Source organism: Nannospalax galili, unplaced genomic scaffold (assembly GCF_000622305.1).
Source record: "Nannospalax galili isolate Female #2095 unplaced genomic scaffold, S.galili_v1.0 scaffold70, whole genome shotgun sequence".
Classification (NCBI taxonomy): domain Eukaryota; kingdom Metazoa; phylum Chordata; class Mammalia; order Rodentia; family Spalacidae; genus Nannospalax; species Nannospalax galili.
Genome location: NW_008328543.1, coordinates 760,022 through 779,852, shown reverse-complemented (window position 1 = coordinate 779,852; position 19,831 = coordinate 760,022). Strand labels below are relative to the sequence as shown.

The 19,831-nt window shown below is 39.8% G+C and overlaps 1 protein-coding gene across 5 annotated transcripts in view; it reads left to right on the top strand.

The window, feature by feature from the left end:
- The window catches only part of LOC103729463 (protocadherin-15), a 1,150,197-nt gene that overhangs the window by 385,588 nt on the left and 744,778 nt on the right, over positions 1-19,831 (top strand). For 3 of the 5 annotated variants that reach the window (XM_029560663.1, XM_029560646.1, XM_029560653.1), the window contains exon 1: positions 7,531-7,576. In XM_029560663.1, coding sequence (XP_029416523.1) covers positions 7,561-7,576 — 16 coding nt within the window. In that variant the 5' untranslated portion in view covers positions 7,531-7,560. Of the gene's footprint in view, positions 1-7,527; positions 7,577-19,831 lie in introns of those variants that run through there. The other 2 variants (XM_029560656.1, XM_029560654.1) reach the window with 2 other exon arrangements.

Here is a 19,831-nt window from a genome sequence, read left to right as displayed (position 1 = left end):
TATTTGCTGCCTGGTGTCCTATGTAGAGATGTACATTATCTCTATAAATCGGTATTCCTTCTCTTATGCCTGGATAGTCTTTGAATCCTTTTGTATTGCTAAAAAATGTTTCTGCACTCTCTCCAATTCATTTCTGGATTGTGTTCCAAAGGAATTGATAACGAAATGGTAGTGAAAGATGATCTCCGAGAATTTAAGACAGCAAAATGTGCTGCATGTTCTGTGTACAGTGTCTCATGAAACTCTCAAACAAACTTTGGGATTTAATTCTGAAATTAAGTTAATAGTGATAAAATTTGAAATTCTAAATTTTCATTTTCGTGACTACCTATGTGTGTTGATAGTCATCAATTCGCTTTAAATTGAGTTTTATATTTGTTACCAATTAAATTAGGTCAGAAAGGAAGCACAAAGTATCTAATCAATTTATGTCCCATTAGACAGGGTTGTAATTTTAAAAGCATACTCAAAAAGGAAACAGAAAGTCATGTTCTCCTCACACTGTCCTGTGCAGACTTCCAATCATCTGAGTAATCTTTGGTGATTTAATTACTAGTTGGCACTGGGTTTTCTTTGCTGCCTTGGGAATCCCTGAGCTCCTGGCTTTTGATTTCTCTGCTCTGTTCTTCACAGAATAGGTTAAATCCTCGGGTGACTTTATACTAAAATGAAGGTTACTTTTGACCTTGGAGTGACAGAGGGTTTGACCCTGTGTGCTTACTCTAGACTTCCCTCTGTGTAAAACATTGGATGTTACAGTGTGATCAGATGTAAGCCTCGTTGGGATTCATGGATTTAGCGTAATCTGAATATATTTAGAAAGTAAATCTGAGCATATTTAGAAAGTAGATCATTTAATCTGCTGCATTAGAAATGCTTATTACTTACAAATGAAATGTTAAGAGGGAGCAAGACCATACTGACTCCAAGCATGCAGACTTCTGTTGAAGGGATAATTTTGCAATAAACAGGATTTCCACCCTGTTCTTTCCCATAAGGAAAAAGTGAGCTCCATTTTCATTTTATAAAGACAAGTCTTCCCTGCTTCCCAAGGATCAGGGGTAGACCCTTTCATGACCTAGCTTTTTGAAAAGCCTGTCTACTCACATCCTGGAACTGTCCTAAAATTTGACGTTTCCTACATAGTTGGCAAGTAACTTAACGTGGTTGAACTGGCACAAATTTCATCACTAATTAAGTAGGTGCATTAGAGATAAGAGAAGACAGGAAAATTAATCAAAGTAGGACTTTTATATTTATATGTAACATGACACATATGTATAACATGACTTACATATATAACATGACATATACATATATAACATGCTTTACATATATAACATGACAACACACACATATCAAGACTTTCATTTTTCTCATTTATCTCCAAGTTTTTAGTGTTTGTTTTGAGATAGAATTGCACTCTGCAACCCAGGCTGGCCTGAAAATTATTATGCAGCCTAAACTAGCCTGAGATTGGTGATCCTCCTGCTTCAGTCTCTGTCGTATAGGTTTACAGATCTGAGCTACCACACCCTACATGCACATGCCTTTTCTAATGAGCAATAATATGTTAAGTGGTGTGCAGAAAATGCTCAAAGCTGAGAGTGGAGCGTGATGAACTGGTGTAAAATGTGAAGACACAGAAAATGACATTTTCTTCATGTATCGGTCTAGCTTTGGCTTATGTTTCAGCATGTCCTGATGGCAGGTGTCTAAGTGCCATGATCTTCACTGATGCAGAGAAAATAGAAACCTCTCTCCTGGAGCTGGAGCAATGGCTCAGTGCTTAAGAGCACTTGCTGTTCATGGGGCTGGAGAGATGTCTCAGCGGTTAAGAGCACAGGCTGCTCTTTCAGAGGACCAGGGTTTGATTCCCAGCGCCCACATGGCAGTTACGAAGTCCTTAACTCCAGTTCCAAGGTAATCCAAAGCCTTCTTCTGACCTCTACAGCATCGCATGACATGGGTGCACTCACATACATGCAGGCAATACACTCATACACATAAAATAAAAATGATAAATAAAATATTTTTTTTAAAAAAAGAGCACTTGCTGTTCTTGCAGAAGACCTGGGTTTGATCCCCATCACCCATATGGCAGCTAGCAATAATTTATAAATCCAGTTCCAAGGGGATCTAATAGCCATTTCTGACCTCTGTGGGCATTTCACACAGGGGTGTACTTATGTACATGCAGGGAAAATATTTGTACACATAAAAATAAAGATAAGTAAGTAAGTAAATTAGAAAAAGGGATTTCTCTTCACCTTTATTTCTTACTTTCTTTTTTTTAAAAAAAATTTTTGAGAGTGTGCCTCTCTTACGGCCTAGACATGACCTTGCGATGACCCTCCTGCTTGAGATCCTACCTCGAGGATTTTTGAGGATTGCACACTTGCCCCCACACTCAGCTTCCTCCTCTTTTCACAGTTTTACAAGTGTCATTAGGGGTGCATTTAAAATAACTGTGAAGTTACTCTCCATCTTACTGTGTAAATTTTGTTTCCAGCTGAGATATTTCATACATGACCATACAGTGAACCACAACAAGATCAAATGAGAAATGAAAACTATTTACAACTCTTCTGGCCGCGTTGGTGGCACATGTCTTTAATCCCAGCAACTTGGAGGCAGAGATGGATGGATCTCTGTGACTTCAATGCTAGAGTGAGTTCCAGGTCAGCCGGGGCTACAGGGAGACCCTGTCTCAAAAAAAAAAAAAAAAAATCAATGTCTGGTTGCTAGGTAAATACTGACATTTTAATTAGTTATATTTCCTCTGTGTCTTTGTGCAGAAAGAAAGTAAATCTCTGATGAAGGTGTTGTTTATGGTTCAGCCTTATACAAATGGGTAGAAGTCATGTCTTTTACTTTTTTATACCCTAAGATATAGGATTAATATTTTGAATTATTCTAAAGAGATCATAACATTAACTAAAATTCCTTTGCAGAGCATATAGTAATTTTACAAATATCAAGTTAAAAAAAACACAAGGCCCCAAAGGGTGAGAGTCTATGTTCAACTTTGCTTTCATCTTTTATTTTAGGGTGAAATTACTCCCTTGTCATACATCCAATTCAATAAAAGCAATAAACTGAGGGCCTTTATATCTTATTAGACGAAAGGAACAACTTCATAATAAGAGTCAGGTTAAACACATGCTCCAAATAGATATTATTACTTGTGTCCTAACGGTGACAGTATTTCACTGGGTGGATTGTACTCAGAGCAAATAGCCGGGTATGGCCCACTGTGCAACTGAGCTTGGCAGCCTGTTGTTCTATGGATGGTGGGGTGGGCATTGCTCCACAGCCTCCTAACAAATTAACTCTATTTAAATAACTGTGGAATCAGGGTCATTCCTGTGTTATGCAGAAATGAGTGTACACAGTGCCTTTCCTGTTTCCATTTTTTCTCATTTTATTTTACTTGTTTTTTCAGTCACAGTAGCAGATTCAACCTATGTAGACAAACCCTGAGAGAGAGAGAGAGAGAGAGAGAGAGAGAGAGAGAGAGAGAGAGAGGAGGCTATGCTCCCCCTCAAACTCTCCCAAGTCTGAATGGTCAGAGGTTTGGGACATCTTTCTTAACTAAGGGACGTGCACGAACTTTGCTTCCGGCACGTGGAGGCAGAGAACAGCCTCTATTGTAACCATGCCTCCTCACTGTTACTTTAGTCCCACAGAAGCCACACATTTGGTTCTACACTGCTTGCTTGCTTCCCCAGCACTCCTCCCAAGTCACACCCTGCACCAGAGCACTGCACCTGTGTGTTTACAAGGAGCACTTCCCACCTCTTTCATTTGCTTAAGAGAAGAGCATTGAAAAACAGCCAAGGGTTAGAGATAAAAAATTACTAGAGCTATGTTGACTGTAATAGGTTATTTTATACATGTTGCCACTAAAACATCCTCTTAATAAAAAAACAAATTAGGTTGTGACTTAAGGAGATGACGAAGCATGCCCAATGTGACACCATCACTTACCGAAGACTAGAAAGAATGTCACAGGCACACCTATGGGGTCTTAATACCCAATCTCTCTCTCTCTACCTTCCTCCCTATTCTGATAATAAGTATCTTATAGTGTGTATATGTGGTGTCGTGTAGAAAAGCTGCAGCAGTCGCCGTTTATATCAGAAACAGAAGATACCCACTGCGGGAGGTGGGCTGCCACGAGGCTTCCCTGGAAGCTTCATTGGGTAAATGCACCACAAAGTGATCCACTTGGACTGTGGAGACTTGTCTCTGCTCCTGGAAGTAGGATAACAGCAATAGCCAGAAAATTCATTTCTCCTACCCTCATGAGGAGATTTGGGAGCAGAATCACAATTTATTCATTTCATACTGCTCAGTACCAAGCTAGAAGGTGCAGCCCTGCTCCTCCGCTATGAAGGTGGGACCATCTTTATTGACCTGCTTCCCTCAGATGAAACTAACAGTGAATCGGCAGGTGTGATTCTCAGAGCTATATTTCCTGTTATGGTTTCCAATCCATTTTTAGAAATCAGCTTACAGATCCTATTTATGACACTCAAATTGTCAGCTGATCTTCAGTGGCGTTTCCCACAGAAGTGATGGGTTATCATTACAAAAGTTTCTGTGTGGTTGCCAGACACATTACATTGACTAGATATTGAGAAAGGATATTTATTTCAAATGGAAGAAAATTTTTAAAATTATGTATTTATGTCATAAATTCATTTATGTGTAATGTATATTTAGGTATAATGTATAAGTGATGCTTATATACTATAAGTCACATTTTGGAATGAATTAATCTATTAGCATATATCTACCACTAGATGATGGAATTCCACTTCCTAAAAGTGTACTAACACATTATTTGTATGCACTATTATATAATATTTAGCAAATATGAATGAATATATTAGTATGTTTCTATACACACATACATGGATCATATCCAACCATCATGAATGTGGCCCCTTTATTGAAAAGATCTTTTTATTTTATTTTTAAAATTATGTTTATATGTGTGTGTTGTGCACATGAATAAAGGTCCCAGAAGAGGGTTTCAGAACATCTGTATCTGGAGTTACAGGTGGTGATGAGCTACCATATAGGTGCTGGGAACCAAACTTAAGTCTTCTGCAAGAGAGTATACCTTCTTGGCCACTGAGCGAGTCCCAGTTATAACACTTGTTTACACATTCTTCGTAAGGCTGGTCTGGTGGTCATGAATTCCTTCAGTTTTTGTTCACACCTGAAGTCCTTTAATTTGCTTTCATTTTTAAAGAATTCCCTGCCTGGTGACTGCAATTGATGATGAGTTTCTCTCAGGATCTGAACAGTCCGTTTCTCTGCTTCCTGGCCCATAGGGCTTCTGTTTAGTCTACAGTTTCCGCTTCTGCTACTGTCTAACAGGTTTTCTTTTTCTGTACAGAACTGCTGGCAATTTGAATATGTTATGCCCTCCTGAAACTTTCTGTCTGTACTCCTATAAGCCACTTGTGTCTCCACGGTGTGGCCATTCCCAACGATAGGGACATTTTCTGGTGCTGTTTCTTTGAATACATTTTCTCCAGTTCTTGCTTGTAGACCATAACTTCTGTGTGTGCAGTCATGGAGTGGTTACAGCTTTTAATGGCACCACAAACATCTTGAGTGAATTCAAAATTTTCTTTCTTGTTTTGTCTGAATGTGTTATGTTAAAATGGCCTTTTTCAGGGCTTTAGGGATGGCTCGGTGGTTGAAAGCACTTGCTGCTGTTGCAGAGGATCAGATTTCAAACCTCAGCACACATATCCACAGCTCACAACCACTTGTAACTCCAGCTCCAGGGCACCCACCCGTGCTTTCTTCTGGCCTCCACAGTCACCTGTGATCACATTCTCACACAGACACACGCACACACATACAACACACACACACACACACACACAGGAATAATAAATGAATATTTAAAGCACATTTTCAAGCTCCTGTTCTTTATGCTATTTTGATCTAGTTTGTTTCTGGGGCCTTCCATTAATTTTTTGGAGTTTTTCCAATATTTCAAACCCATTTTTGTTCGGTTCTTTTCAAAAATCTTTATCCCTGCTGAATATCTCTTTAATTTCCAGGATTGTTGGATCTCAATGAAATTTTAAAAACACCTTCTTCAGAATTTTTTGTCAGGCAGTCCATCAGTTTTCATTACTTCAGACTCTTGTGATTTTCCTGAGTTGAGATCTCTGCTTCTGGTGGGTCTCTGTACAACTTTAATAGAATGACCTTCATAATAAACGACTTTCTACTAAGGATTTGTCTTGGAGTGATTTTCTCTCTATAGGTGTTCTGATTGTGACTACTGAGTCATTTCATAGCATGTCAGAGTTGGAGAGATTCACTGTTTCTGTGGGTCATGAAGGAGTGCGGCCCCTCTAACAGTCAGGCAGGGGAGTGTGGATGCTTCTGTGTGGAGTGGTGGCCACTATCAGGTGATGGGTTTCCTGAAGCACTGTGGATGTTGACTCTGACCTAGAAGGGTCTGGGCACTGGCTACACAGAAGCCTTGAGGAGACTAAAGCACTTGCTCTCTGCGCACAGCAGCGCTAAACCAGCTGCTCCAAGGCAGGGGCAGTGCAGGAACCACAACGAAAATGTAGGGAAGAAAGCTCCAACAGAGTCTGTGCCTTCATAAGTACCCCTCATTGTCACCATACACTCTGTTAATACGCCCAAACAAATATTTTTATTCCCTAAACTGTATTTTGAAGGAATATTGTGTTGGTTGGTGGTAAGGACAGTGGGAGGAGGAACCACGCTGGTGCCTCCCAGCAGTAATTTTAAGTACAACTCTGGAGGCAGAGGCAAGAGGATCATGAGTTCAACTTCAAGGTCAGCTTGGGCTCAGTAGTAAGAATTTGTCTCAGGGAGCATTATTTTCAGTCACGAAGTTCAAATGAATGCATTTGTGTAGTAATGTGTAACGTTAGAAGCCCATTCTTACCTCCAGGGAAAGAAGATGCCCAGCAAAGAGAGCACCTTTGGATCACATGTGTTTTTAAATATTTAATTAATGTTTTATTTTATATGGATGATTGTGTGTAAGTACACCCATGTTGTCCAATGACCATGGAGGTCAAAAGAAGGCATCCTATTCTCTGCAACTGGAGTTATGGGTGATTGTTAGTTGCCATGTGGATGCTGGGAATCAAACCCAGTCCTCTGCAAGAGTAGTCTAGCTTTTATTATCTAGATTTTATCTAGATGGACAAGAGTTCATCATTTCCAGACTCCTCCTGAAATTTGAAGTATTGATTTTTAGATGGACCTAGTACCTAGACCTAAGAAGCAGATGAAGATACAATATCTGTGAATATAATATTTAATCCTCAGTACCATCTTTTATCACTGTGTATACATGCATATATTACGTGAGTCTATCTATGAGACTTTGTAGAGCAATTGGAAATACAGCAGCAGCAGGTGCTATGAAGAAATATTTGATAAGCAGCAGGGCGTTTTATAGTTGCTCACGTGTGCAAGTGCCTTTGACACATGGTTCATTTTGTTTACAGGGATTCATAGAGATATGCTGTGAATATCCTCATGCTCTGCAAACAAGGTAAGATCTGTTTTATTTTGTCTTTAAGTAAAAGTGTCAAAGCTCATTGGTTTTGAAGTCTAAGATGAAGCCATGTCATGTCTGTCTGCAAATATTGGTGGTTGCTGTCTCATTGTAAGATTAAAGGGACTGGAGAGATGGTTCAGCAGTTAAGAGCACTTGCTATTCTTCCAGAGGACCTGAGTTTGATTCTCAGGACCCACAATATGGACTAACAACCATCCATAACTCCAGATGGAGGGGATTTCACACCCTATTCTGGCCTCCACAGGCATTGCATGCCTTGGGTGTATACATGCAGACAAAACACTCATACACATAAAATAAAAACAATAAATAAAATCTTTTTTAAAGAAATTAAAAAGGAAAATTGAAAATCTAGATAAGAAATATGTCTACTTGTTATTCTTCAAAGTATCAGTTGTTTGTAGCAAAGTAAAAACTCTTGTTTCACTTATTTCTTTGCCATCCAACTTTTTAGCCAAATGTCCTGTATGAGCTGCAGTGTAGTAGTTGACCTATGTATAATTTATCTGTCGTCTGGCTATCATTGGTCTCTCATCTATCCATCATCTATCTGCTATCATATCATCCATCTATCTATCATCATCTGTCTGCCTATCATCTCTTTACTATCTATCTATCTATCTATCTTCTATCTATCTATCTATCATCTATCTATACATCTATATATCATCTATCATTTATCCAATCATATATCTATCTATCATCTATCATCTATCCAACATCTATCTATCTATCAACTATTGTCTATCATCTATCCCACATCTATCGATCTATTGATCTATGTATTATCTATCTATCTATCTATCTATCTATCTATCATCATCTATCTATCTCTGTCTATCATCTATCAAATATCTCTGTCTATCTCTGTCTATCTCTATCTATCATCTATCATCCACTGTGTATCTATCATCTATCTAGCTCTCATCTCAATCATCTGTCTCTATCACATATTTAACATTTAATATATCTCTGTTATCTACCATCCATCCCTCATTTACTCATTTATCATCGATCTACCTATGGATCATCTATTCATCATGTACTTACTATGTATGTATTAATCTATCATTTATCTTCTCCTATCTTCTATCATCTGCCTATGACTTATTCTTCACTTATCATCTATTTCTATTTTATATCTATCTACATTTATCCAGCAATAAAAGAAATGGCTGACATTATGAAGTTATCAATACTATGAGCAACATAGCCAAAGGCAATGTGTGCAGCATGTTGAGACGGAAACAGTACATTTTTATGTATTTAGATCTTTATTCTCAGCATATAGTTTTAACTAAGTCATGAACATGTACCTAATTGTAACATGCATTTATATATTCCCTGAGTCTATTAATTACTGTAGATTCTTAGCTACATAGAAAAGAAACATTTTTAATTAAAAATTTTGTTTGATTTATTTATTTTTATTTTATGTGTATGAGTGTAATGCCTGAATGTGTGTTAGTGCACCCATGTCCTGCAGTGCCCATGGAGGACAGAAGAGGGTGTTGACTCTCTTGGAATGGGATTTACAAATGGCTGTTAGCTACCATGTGGGTGCTGGGACTCAAATCTGGGTCTTCTGCAAGAACAGCCAGTGCTCTTAACTGCTGAAACATCTCTCCAGCCCTGGAAACTGTTTTTAAGTCAAAATATTTTGCTACACACACGTACTTATCTGTAGTTCTTTTCTTTTCTGGAATGATTCATATTGCCACAGATTTCTGCAGGGTGTGTCTTAAAAAGAAGGAAGGAAGGAAGGAAGGAAGGAAGGAAGGAAGGAAGGAAGGAAGGAAGGAAGGAAGAGCTGAAGGAAGGAAGAGCTGAAGGAAGGAAGGAAGGAAAGAGGGAAGGAAGGAAAGGAGGGAGGAAAGAAGGGAGGGAGGGAAGGAGGGAAAGAGGGAGGGAGGGAGGGAGGGAGGGAGAGAGGAAGGAAGGAAATAGTGGGGATTTTGGCATGTCCTCCTAAAGGCCCTGGTGTTTAGGAAATTTGAATAACTAAAACCTGGCCTGGATAAACCTTACTGAAGTGATGGGCTTCATGACAAACAAAAACCTAATCCACTGAGGCCATCACCTTTTCCAAAGGAAAGCTAGTTGTTTCTTGCTCTGGGAAATCAATCAAGGAAAACGGTGCCATTCCATTTTTACTCATGTTTTCTGTTGTAAGTTTTCATCAGAATTTTGGAAAACTCAACATCTGGGCACAATAATTTGGACTCTCCTCCAATCTCAAGTTTTTTAGCGGTTACTCCTGTGGATTTGCAGGGACGCAAAACTGAATGTAAATGCCTTGTGATTGGTTACTAAAGGCACATCACTAACTGAATATAGAGATCATAAATGTCAAGGTAAAATGAAAAGTAACTACTTTGCATTATGCCAAATGTTTTGTTTACAAATATACTGTTCCATACCAGTAGACAATTTTTGCTCGATTTGTTGCCAATGTTATATAAAAGTTTTGCAAAGTAAATATGTATAATTAACAAAAATCCCTTGACAATCCCTTACTTTTTAAATATCTACTAGTATTTATCTCAGAAAAGCTAATTATTTTTTTCTACCCTTGAGCTAATAGATAGAAAATAGAAAACCAATGTGGAAGTTAAAGAAAAAAAAAAAAAAAAAAAGTTAACCATCATGATGATTTACAGATTTGGTACTGTTTTCAGCAAGTGCATGATGTGGGTGTTTGTCCCTGACCGTGACCAGTAACAGTCAGGTAAAGCTCTTTCTTTGTGCTTTTTGGGAGAGACCAGTAGGTATAAAACTACACTCAAGTATTGAACTTGTCCCTGGCCTTTAGATGCTTCTCCTGTTCAGAAAAGCTCATCCTGCCAGTCAGCTCAGGACTTGCTGCCCATCACTCAGAGAGGCCTAGTCCTTACTGTGTGGTGTTGCTTCCTCCTGCCTGTGGACCATGTGGGAGTAATCCACAGATGCAAGATAAAAATCAAATCACAGAGGAAATCATCTAGGATTCCATATGACTTGGCCCTGATTACTAACTTTAAGGGGAAGAATTACACAATCAAAAGGGTCCTGCCTGCCTTTGCTCTGCGTTATCAGGAAAGAGGGGCTGGCTGTGCTTACTGCTATTGTTCATTGTAAGAAGCTGCCTTCCTGTATCTATTTTATGTGTGTCCCATATTTAAAAGATAAACGCGTGTATCGTGTTTTCTTGTCTGCATTTTTATTCTTGATCCTGCCATCAGAGCGATGAATTCATAAGACAGGCAATTGCAAGAAAATGTAAAGAGTAATTGAGATAAAAAAAAATGCTCTTCTCAGTCCTCGGAAAGGACTGTTGGCGATGTTTGGTATTCCATCATTTAATCAGTGCTGGTAAGATAGACTTTAAGAAGTTTCTAGGATGCTTAACATTCGCTACTTCCCATCAGCAAGCCTGAAGGACATTAGCCACACAAACCTTCCAGCACTGGCTGTCTTCATTTCTCCATTTTGTAAAGCCTCGTTATGTAATCTGCTCTCGTTTAAGCCTGATGTTGTTTTCTTTATGGAATTTGCTTTCTAGTTGGTCGTTCCCTGTCTGGTTTTAACACAGAAATTGAATTCACTACATCACTGTTCTGGTCATAGTCTGCAGTACAAATAATCAAAGGACAGGCATGTGAATTTAGAATACTTTGGATTTGCATTTAAATATTTGTCCAGGGCAATCTGAAATACCTCTTGATTTGGTATTTTACTTTTTACTTTGCTAAAACTTTTACTGCTAAGTCTAGCTAGCCAATTTTACCTTAATATTGAATTGGCAGCTCATAACATTGACTTCTGGGTTCAGCTCTGTCTCCACCAACCATCATGTGAGACTTGGAAGGAGCCTGACCCTCAACTGTTCCCTGTGATGCCACATGCGAATCTGGAGTGTTACTCACCCTTATTTTATATGCCACTTAAATACTCACATAGTATGAATTTCTTATGAGTGTTTTATTTCTTGAATTCATTTTATTGTCCACTAACTCTGTACTGTGTTATGAAAGATTCGCCTGCCTGGTGCACCGTTCAGTGAAATGGACTCTGAGATTGTAAAAAGAAAAACAAAACAGAAAGACACCAGTGGCCACAGTTACGAAGACAGTGTGCCTGCCAAGCTACTAACTGATCATTTATTACAGGACTATTATATGAACAGCAAGAAAGCTATTTGAGTCTGTGTAAGTGTTCACAAGCACGAAGCAGGCAGGGTACAGGGAGACAGAGGTATTGCAGGCAGAACAGGTCATCTGATGGAGGACTCCATCACTGGTCACTTCTGCAGGGATTCCTGTCAGCAGGTACTGAGAACCATGTGCTTAGAGCTGCCTCTGTCTTTAGTATCCATCCCGTTTTTACTGACTATGAACACGGATCATTTTACCTTATTCAGATGAGGAAAATTTTAGTCATTGTTTTATAAAATGAACACCAGAGAATATGACCTGCCAAATTCTTCTTCCAAACTCGCTAATTAGTTTAGTAATTACCTACTTCACTGTTCAACTTTCATTTTTAGTTTTATTAATGTTTTCATGCTTTTGAAAAAATAAATGCATTCATACACATACATGGATTGAGCTTATACTGCTCAAATTCCAGTCAACTGGCATTTGTAAACTAAATATGAGAATATTGGAATAGAAATTGGGCTGCAATTGCTTCCCTTGTACAACTGAGTCACAGGTTAAATACATTAATACAATTCAAGTGTTTACCACAAAGCATAATAGACCTTAAATGCTATTCATAACAAACAGCATTGAATTTTGTTTACCTATTTGGTGGACAGTGATGTAACTCCCTTTTTAAGTATTTATTTATTATTTTTATTTTATGTATATGAGTATATTGCTTGCATGTATATGAGTACACCTGTGTTGTGCAATGCCACAGAGGTCGGAAGAGGGCTTCGGTTTCCCCTGGAGCCGGAGTTAAGTACAGTTCGTAGCCACCACGTAGGCGATGGGAATCAAACCAGGGTCCTCTGCAAGAGCAGTCAGTGCCCTTAACCACTGAGCCATTTCTCCAGCCTGTAACTTTCAATTTCATAGAAAATCTTAAGCTTTACTTATCATTTTGTCTTCTCATGAACTGCTGAAAATACTGCTGTTTTATACTCTGAGTTTGTGGACATTCATTCCTAGTATGACTACATGCAACATGTTTGTTAGAATGAAAATTTTATTCAGTATTTGAAAATCTCAGCATTATTTTGATCATATTTAAATCCCCTCCCAATCTGCATCCCTCTTTACTAACCCCTGCCCAATATTATGTACTTTAATATTTTATTATATATATGACTGTAGATTCAGGTTGTGGCCCCAAATGCCCTTTAACATGAGTCTATCTACTGGATCCTGGTTAACCTACCCAGAGTCACAACCTCAAAAGTGACTGCCCCCAGCTCAGCAGCCATCCATACTGGTAGTTCCTCGGTAAGGTTAGTGTTTCTTACCCAATTCCCCATGTCTTTGCTGGGATTTTGTCTGGTTTGAGTTGCATGGAACTTGTGCATGCTGTCACCACTGCTTTGAGTTCATGTGAGTAACTCAGCTGTCTGGAAAGCTCTGCTTCCTGGGCTTATCCACCGCCTCTGGCTATCACAAACTTTCTGCCCTCTCTTCTGCAGTGATCTCTGAGCCCCAACAAGCAGAGGTTTGCTATAGGTGTCCTGTTTAGGGATAAATGTTCTTATTCTTTCCACACATTGGAAGGTTAGGAGTCTCTGTCAATAAAAATCTGCTGCATAAGGAAACAACTGGAGAGAGTTGGAGGATGCATTAATTTATGGGTCTAACAATAAGTCATGAGGAGGCAGTTTAGTAATAGAGATATTTAGCAGAATATTTAGTAATATTAGGCTCTCCTCTATGTCCCATGACCTATCTAGCCACAGGTTCCTAGGCCTGGTATCAGTGTCACATATGGGCTTCATCCCATGAAGTGGACCTTAAATCCAATTAAAGAGTGGTTGCTTACTCCCAGAATATTTGTGCCACTATTTCACTGGTGAGCATATCTTCAAGGCCAGTGGTTATTTAGTTCATTGGATCCAGAGCTGGATAAGGCTGATGATTAATTTTCTCATCAGGTAGCATGATAGCACCTTCCAACACCAGGATCACTAGCCAGTAGAGATGAGGCTGTGAAGTCAGCACCAGCTTGATCTCTCCTTGTTTGTTCTACAGCTCATGTATGTGGTATCTTCAGCAATAGGATCTTATCATCAAGTTCTGATAGGCAACCAAGAGCAGGGGCAACGGCCAGTATTGTTTGAGGGTTTATGGGACCCCTTGTCAACAGCTTCTAGAGATGATGCCCATCCCTGGCCTTGGGCTTTTAGTTTGTTGGTCTGTAGTGTCTAACAGGGAAGATGCCCCCCATTATAGGGTAACCTTTTCATCTCTTCCTGATATGTACATGTATGTACTTTAAGAAGCTTCTATAGTGGTGGGTTTCAATATGGACTTTGTAAAGGCTTTCAGTGTTAGTCATCCCTCCCCACGCTCCTGCCTCTATCCTGCTCTCTCACCACCCTCCCCTCTCAGAACCCTCCGCCACCCCTACCTATAGCCATTAGTTAGTCTCTTGACCTGTCTGGATTTTCCAGTTGATACATGCAGAGCTAAGATTTCAAAGCTAGGATCCAGCCAGAGAAGGAGCATGCAATGATGTCTTTCTGGATCTGGGTTACTTCATTGGGATAATTGTTTCCAATTCTATCCTGACACTTTTCCCTCTCGAAGATGACTGTTTAAACTAATCCAGGCCTTCCTGATGTGGTCTGTACAGGGCTATTCTAACGCTGTGACTTTTGTTGATTTTCCCCTTTGCATCTCTTTTCAGTTAGCATAGCAAGCAGGAGGTATGTGACATAATGCTCATCAACCTTGTCTGGAAAATCGCTTTAAAAAGTGGGATCTTTAGATGAGGAAAAACTTCTTTTATCATTATTGTTACTGAATTCTCAATTTGTCTTGTTTACTTTTCCCTTAGATTACCTTAATTCACATGTGGAATGTGCCAGCCATCTTTCTGACAACATTTATTTATTATTTATTTTTAATTTATTATTTACTGGCTTATCCCCACCCTTTGCGATGACTGGGCAATTTTGCTTGTTGTCTTTTTTACTTATTCTGTTGGTGGGGTTTTTGTTTTGTCATTTTTTTTGAGCCAGGGTCTCCCTGTATGCCTTGCTATGTGATGATGTCCCCATGGCTGTGATGGAAGAACCTTGCTCTGTCACCTTCCACATAGCTGGGTTCTGCTGCAAGCAGTCATTAACTGTATTCTCAAATACGACAATCTCCAGGAAACCCAAGGAACAAGAATCCTAGGAAAAAGTTAAAGTTCAGGATGTTGCCTGCTGAGCTATAAACTCTAGAATATGTAGATGAAGGTTCTAGAGTTCTCAGAGCTATGTGAGGTGCATGACCAAAGGTTGCCTTTGCTGTCACCCAAGTTCTGCCAGGATCCCTTCTGAATTGTTCATGCATCACTGGGCTGCATCTGTAACTTTTCTCCTCACAAATACTACATGTTAAGAGGCCAAGCTCATCCTTCCCACCCTCTATCTGTCACACGTGGCAGCTCCTTTTACAATACATTTATTGAATTTTTGTGCATTTCATACATCGTGATCATAGTTAGATCTCCTCCCTATCTGCAGCCTCATAGCGCCCCATCAAATTTCATGCATCCACTCATATGTTAAAGTCTATCAAGTCAAGTTGGTGTCCCCAGATGTCCTTCCCTGTGAGTTCATCCACTGGAGCCTGGCCAGCCTATCTAGTGCCATTCCCTTAAAAGAGAGCAACTCTCCCTCACCCAGCAGTGATCAGCCGTCAATAGTTCCTCAGCTAAGACTGGGGCCTCCTGCCCATTTCCCAAGTCCTATGCTCTGTTTTTTTCTGGTCTGAGTTTGCATGGGTCTTGTGAATGCTGTCACCATTGCTGTAAATTCATATGAGCACGTTCTCAGGAGTCTGTAAGATTCTGTTTCCTGTGGCCATGCACCACCCCTGGCCCTTACAGCCCTTCTGCACCCTGAGCCTGAGTGGTAGCAGTTTAATATAAGAGTTTCCTCCAGGGATGCGCACTCTATGGTCTCTTAATCTCTACACTTTGACCAGTCATGGCTTTCTTTGTATCTGTTGCATGAAAAAGCTTCTCTGGTGAGAGCTGAGAAGTTCATTAATATTCTCTCTGACCCCTGTTCCACAATATTCCTGAGGTGTAGAGGTTGCATTGTAGATGTGTCAGTTAGGGCTGGGCATCACAGACACTTATTTTGTGTGTTTGACCAGTTGAGGAACTCTGTAATAGTTCCAACTGTCAAGATATACTTGTCTGTAAATACAAGGATCTGTATTTAGCAAAACATATGAAATTACATTTGTCTAGGGATGTGAGAGATATGTTTTTTTTTTTAATCTAGGATCTATGACCTCTCTAGACATGTGTATTTAGCTATGTTTAGAGTACTACACATGAGCTCCTGCCCACTGAGCAGGACTTCAGTCTAGTAGATAGCTGTTCATTATCTCCATGATAAAAGTGCCACTGCTGCACCGATAGAGACTGTTGTTTCAGACATCGTTGTGGTCATTAGCTTTAAAGCTGGGTTGGATCATTGATTCGCTTTCTCCTTTAGTGATGTGCATAGTGTTCTCTGATACTATGAGAGCCAGCCTTCAGTGAAGAGGCTTCCAGGTCAGTTCCAGCTCCATTGCTCTAAGTCCTATGACCAAATTATGTCCTGTCTTCTGCAAGAGGGTCTTACCTTCAGGTTCTGGGAGGCAATCAAGGGCTATGGAAATAGCCAGGGTTATTTTGGGGGTCTTGAACTACCCTGACCAACAACTCGAAAGGAGGTTTCTCCTGTCTGGCACTGTTTCTTGTTATATAGCCTTCAGTGAGACACATGTACATAATATATAATGCACATATATATATTTTTCACTAGGTGTTTGAACAAATACATTTCCCTCTAGTTTGTCATACCACCTAAGCATTATTTTTCTCACCTCACTCTCTCCCTGTATTACCCTCCCTCTTCCCTCCTCAGTTAAAATATCCTTGCCCAATTTCCCCCTTTCCCCCTTGACATCTGTCTCTTACTGTCTCCCTCTGTCAAGCTCTTTCTTCTCCTTTACCCTCATGGTTCCTTGTATAACCACCCTTCCTCCCTTCCTTCCCAGTTAATCACCCTTCCTCCCTTCCTTCCCAGTTAATCACCCTTCCTCCCTTCCTTCCCAGTTAACCACCCTTCCTCCCTTCCTTCCCAGTTAATCACCCTTCCTCCCTTCCTTCCCAGTTAATCACCCTTCCTCCCTTCCTTCCCAGTTAACCACCCTTCCTCTCTTCCTTCCCAGTTAACCACCCTTCCTCCCTTCCCTTCCTTGACAGCTCCCATTTATCCCCACAGGTCCTTTTCCACTCTCTTGGCTCCTGTAGTTACTTCTGGATATCTACTAGCATCTAAGGTCTTGGGGCTTTCTTAATGAAACTGGTGGATCTGAATCCTACAGGCTGAATGGAATTCGTGTAAATCATGTGTGGAGACCAGACCATTTGGCAGAGTGAGTTGGTTCATGGGTGATATGACTCACAGGTCCAGCTGACATGTACCTTAGAAGCTAAACTGTGCTATACCGTCTGTGTGCATTCCCTTTAAAGATATATGCTAATGTTTTCTGGAAAGATGGATATTCTGAATGGGTTGGGAATGTGACACAAGAGAAATACAGTTTCCAATTGGCCCTTGAACACTTTGTAGATGTTGTGAATGTGTTTACCCACCTCCTCTCCTGTGTGTGTGTGTGTGTGTGTGTGTGTGTGTGTGTGTGTGTGTGTGTGTGTAGCTGACTGCTTCCTTCCAACGTGGAATGTGTCTCCTTCTGAATGTGTTCATCCACCTGCCTACATTTTTGCCTCACTCATCTTTGGATTATGAGGCAGTTCTGTAACAGTATCCACATGGAATTCAGCAGAAATTAAGATGGGATTTATCTAAGACTGAATTCCTGTGGTAACAGATATTTAGAGGCATAGGATGATTTTAAGTTTGGATAATCTGCAGATGTCTTATTTGTGTAGTTGTGAGTGCCAAAAGCCACAAATGTCCTACTCGTTTAGACAGACAGGTGTGCCAGGCCAGTAGACAGACATTCTGCAGTGGCAGGGATTATGCATACCTTTGCTGGATAATCTCAGAGGCCTCTGTCTTGGTGGTCTGCCTCCTACCTGTGCCATGGGCTTTGAGGTGTTCTACCTTTCCTTAAATTTCCTATGAATCTATGAAGGTCAGCCATGCGGTCTAAGGAAATGCTTTCTCAGTAGGCTGTATAGCAGAGAGCTGCCTCTAATTCTTCTTTCTATAAGCAAAGGATCCATGTAGTATTAAATCTCCTGTTACACTCAGAAATGTAAGAGTTATTGAGAAACTCATTGAAATTTACATTTTGTTTTACACATCTACTTTGCTATTATTTTGAATTTAGCTACTGACCTAGAAGTTCAGCTCGGTAATAGATCTTACTGTCCTTGGCTGTTGCTGGCATGCTACCAACTCTATGGTGCTATCTCAATACACTTAGAGATGTAACTTTTTTCTTGTGCTGTATTTCTATGAAGCCACTGGATCATTTTTAAAACTCACTTCCCAATGGCCAATGCCATTTTCACTTTGAAATTCCTTACTGAAATGACTAATCCTTCCATTGTACAATGTTTGAATGTTACAGGGACTTCCTCTAAGTCTGCGTATTTTCTCAGTCTAAACAGTATTAGAAAAGAAAAAGTTTTCATAGGGGACTTTTCCATTTTAATCAGTCAGTAAATGAAAGGATAAAAATTGCAAAACCTTTGCACAGCATTCTTTTACCTCCAGTGCTGTATTTTAGATTTTGGGTAAGAACTGCTCTGTCCTCCCATATATGGATGGTGTTGAAACCGTAGGCTGTTTAATCCTCTTCATACATAAAATTCTTATTGGTTATCAATTTCTATTCTAAAAATAGTAAGAGGGTATGGAGAGACCTGTAAGCAGTTAAAGCACTTGCTGTTCTTGTAAAGTACTCCAGCTCCATTTCAAACATCCACAGCTCACAATGCCTATAACTCCACCTCCAGGGATCTGAAGCTCTCTTCTGGCCTCCACAGGCACATTCATGCACATAATGTACTACATATACTCAAACACACACACACACACACACACACACACACGTATGTAAGATAAAGTAAATAAAATCTTTCTTTAAAAAAGTTATATTTACACAGCACATTCGTTATAGTCAACCTTACCTAATTGTATCTGTCTCCTTTGCCTCTTGAAATTTCCAGGACCTTTTTCTGTGTCCCTGTATGATGATTGGGAGTGAACAATTTTAGAGTGCTTTTCTAGTTGCTCATCATATCAAAAATAATATGAGTTAACTAGCATGTGCTGAGTTCTTTCTCGTAGACTATATTATCCCACCATGCAAAAATCTCCACATACACAACGAGTTGTCTTCCGTGTATGAAGGAAGCACACAGTTGCACCTGAAGAGGAAACCTGATGTAGCAGCATCTGTCTACATCAAGGATCATTACCCTCCAGTTGTACTTTACTGACAATTAACTGTGGTAATAGTAAAAGTATGGGAGTTATCAAATTTAAGGAGTCATCAATTTTTCAACAAGTCGGGTCACTGATGCATGTTACACATAACTGGTGTATGCTCTCATATATATTTATGTTAATAGTGCTGCATAAAATCATTGCTAATAAAGCGCTGTGTAAAGTCATCTCATGGAACGTTTAACAAGGCAGGCCATGTTCAAACTGTAGCTCATACTGCAATTCACAGGATTCAAGTCAGACAAAAATGTGAAAGGAATTATTACGAATCATACATGTGATATAGGGACTATATCACATGTATGCAATGAACTAGTAAGATGCAATGATATGATGAAACAGTTGCTTTCATGGAAAAGGACTGAACAAGCACTTAACCCAAGGTATGATGAAAGTAAGAACAGGATGACATGCTCCGAGTCATCAGGGGAGCGGGTTAGAGGCACCAGGAGATTCTACTAAGTGGCTCTAAGAATGTTAAGTGTTAGTGAGAGGAAATCATCTGGGAAGTTTCTTAAAACCATCAAACACACAGACATCTCAAGGAAGAGGCAAGATCATGCAACCCAGGCCATCATCCTTACTGA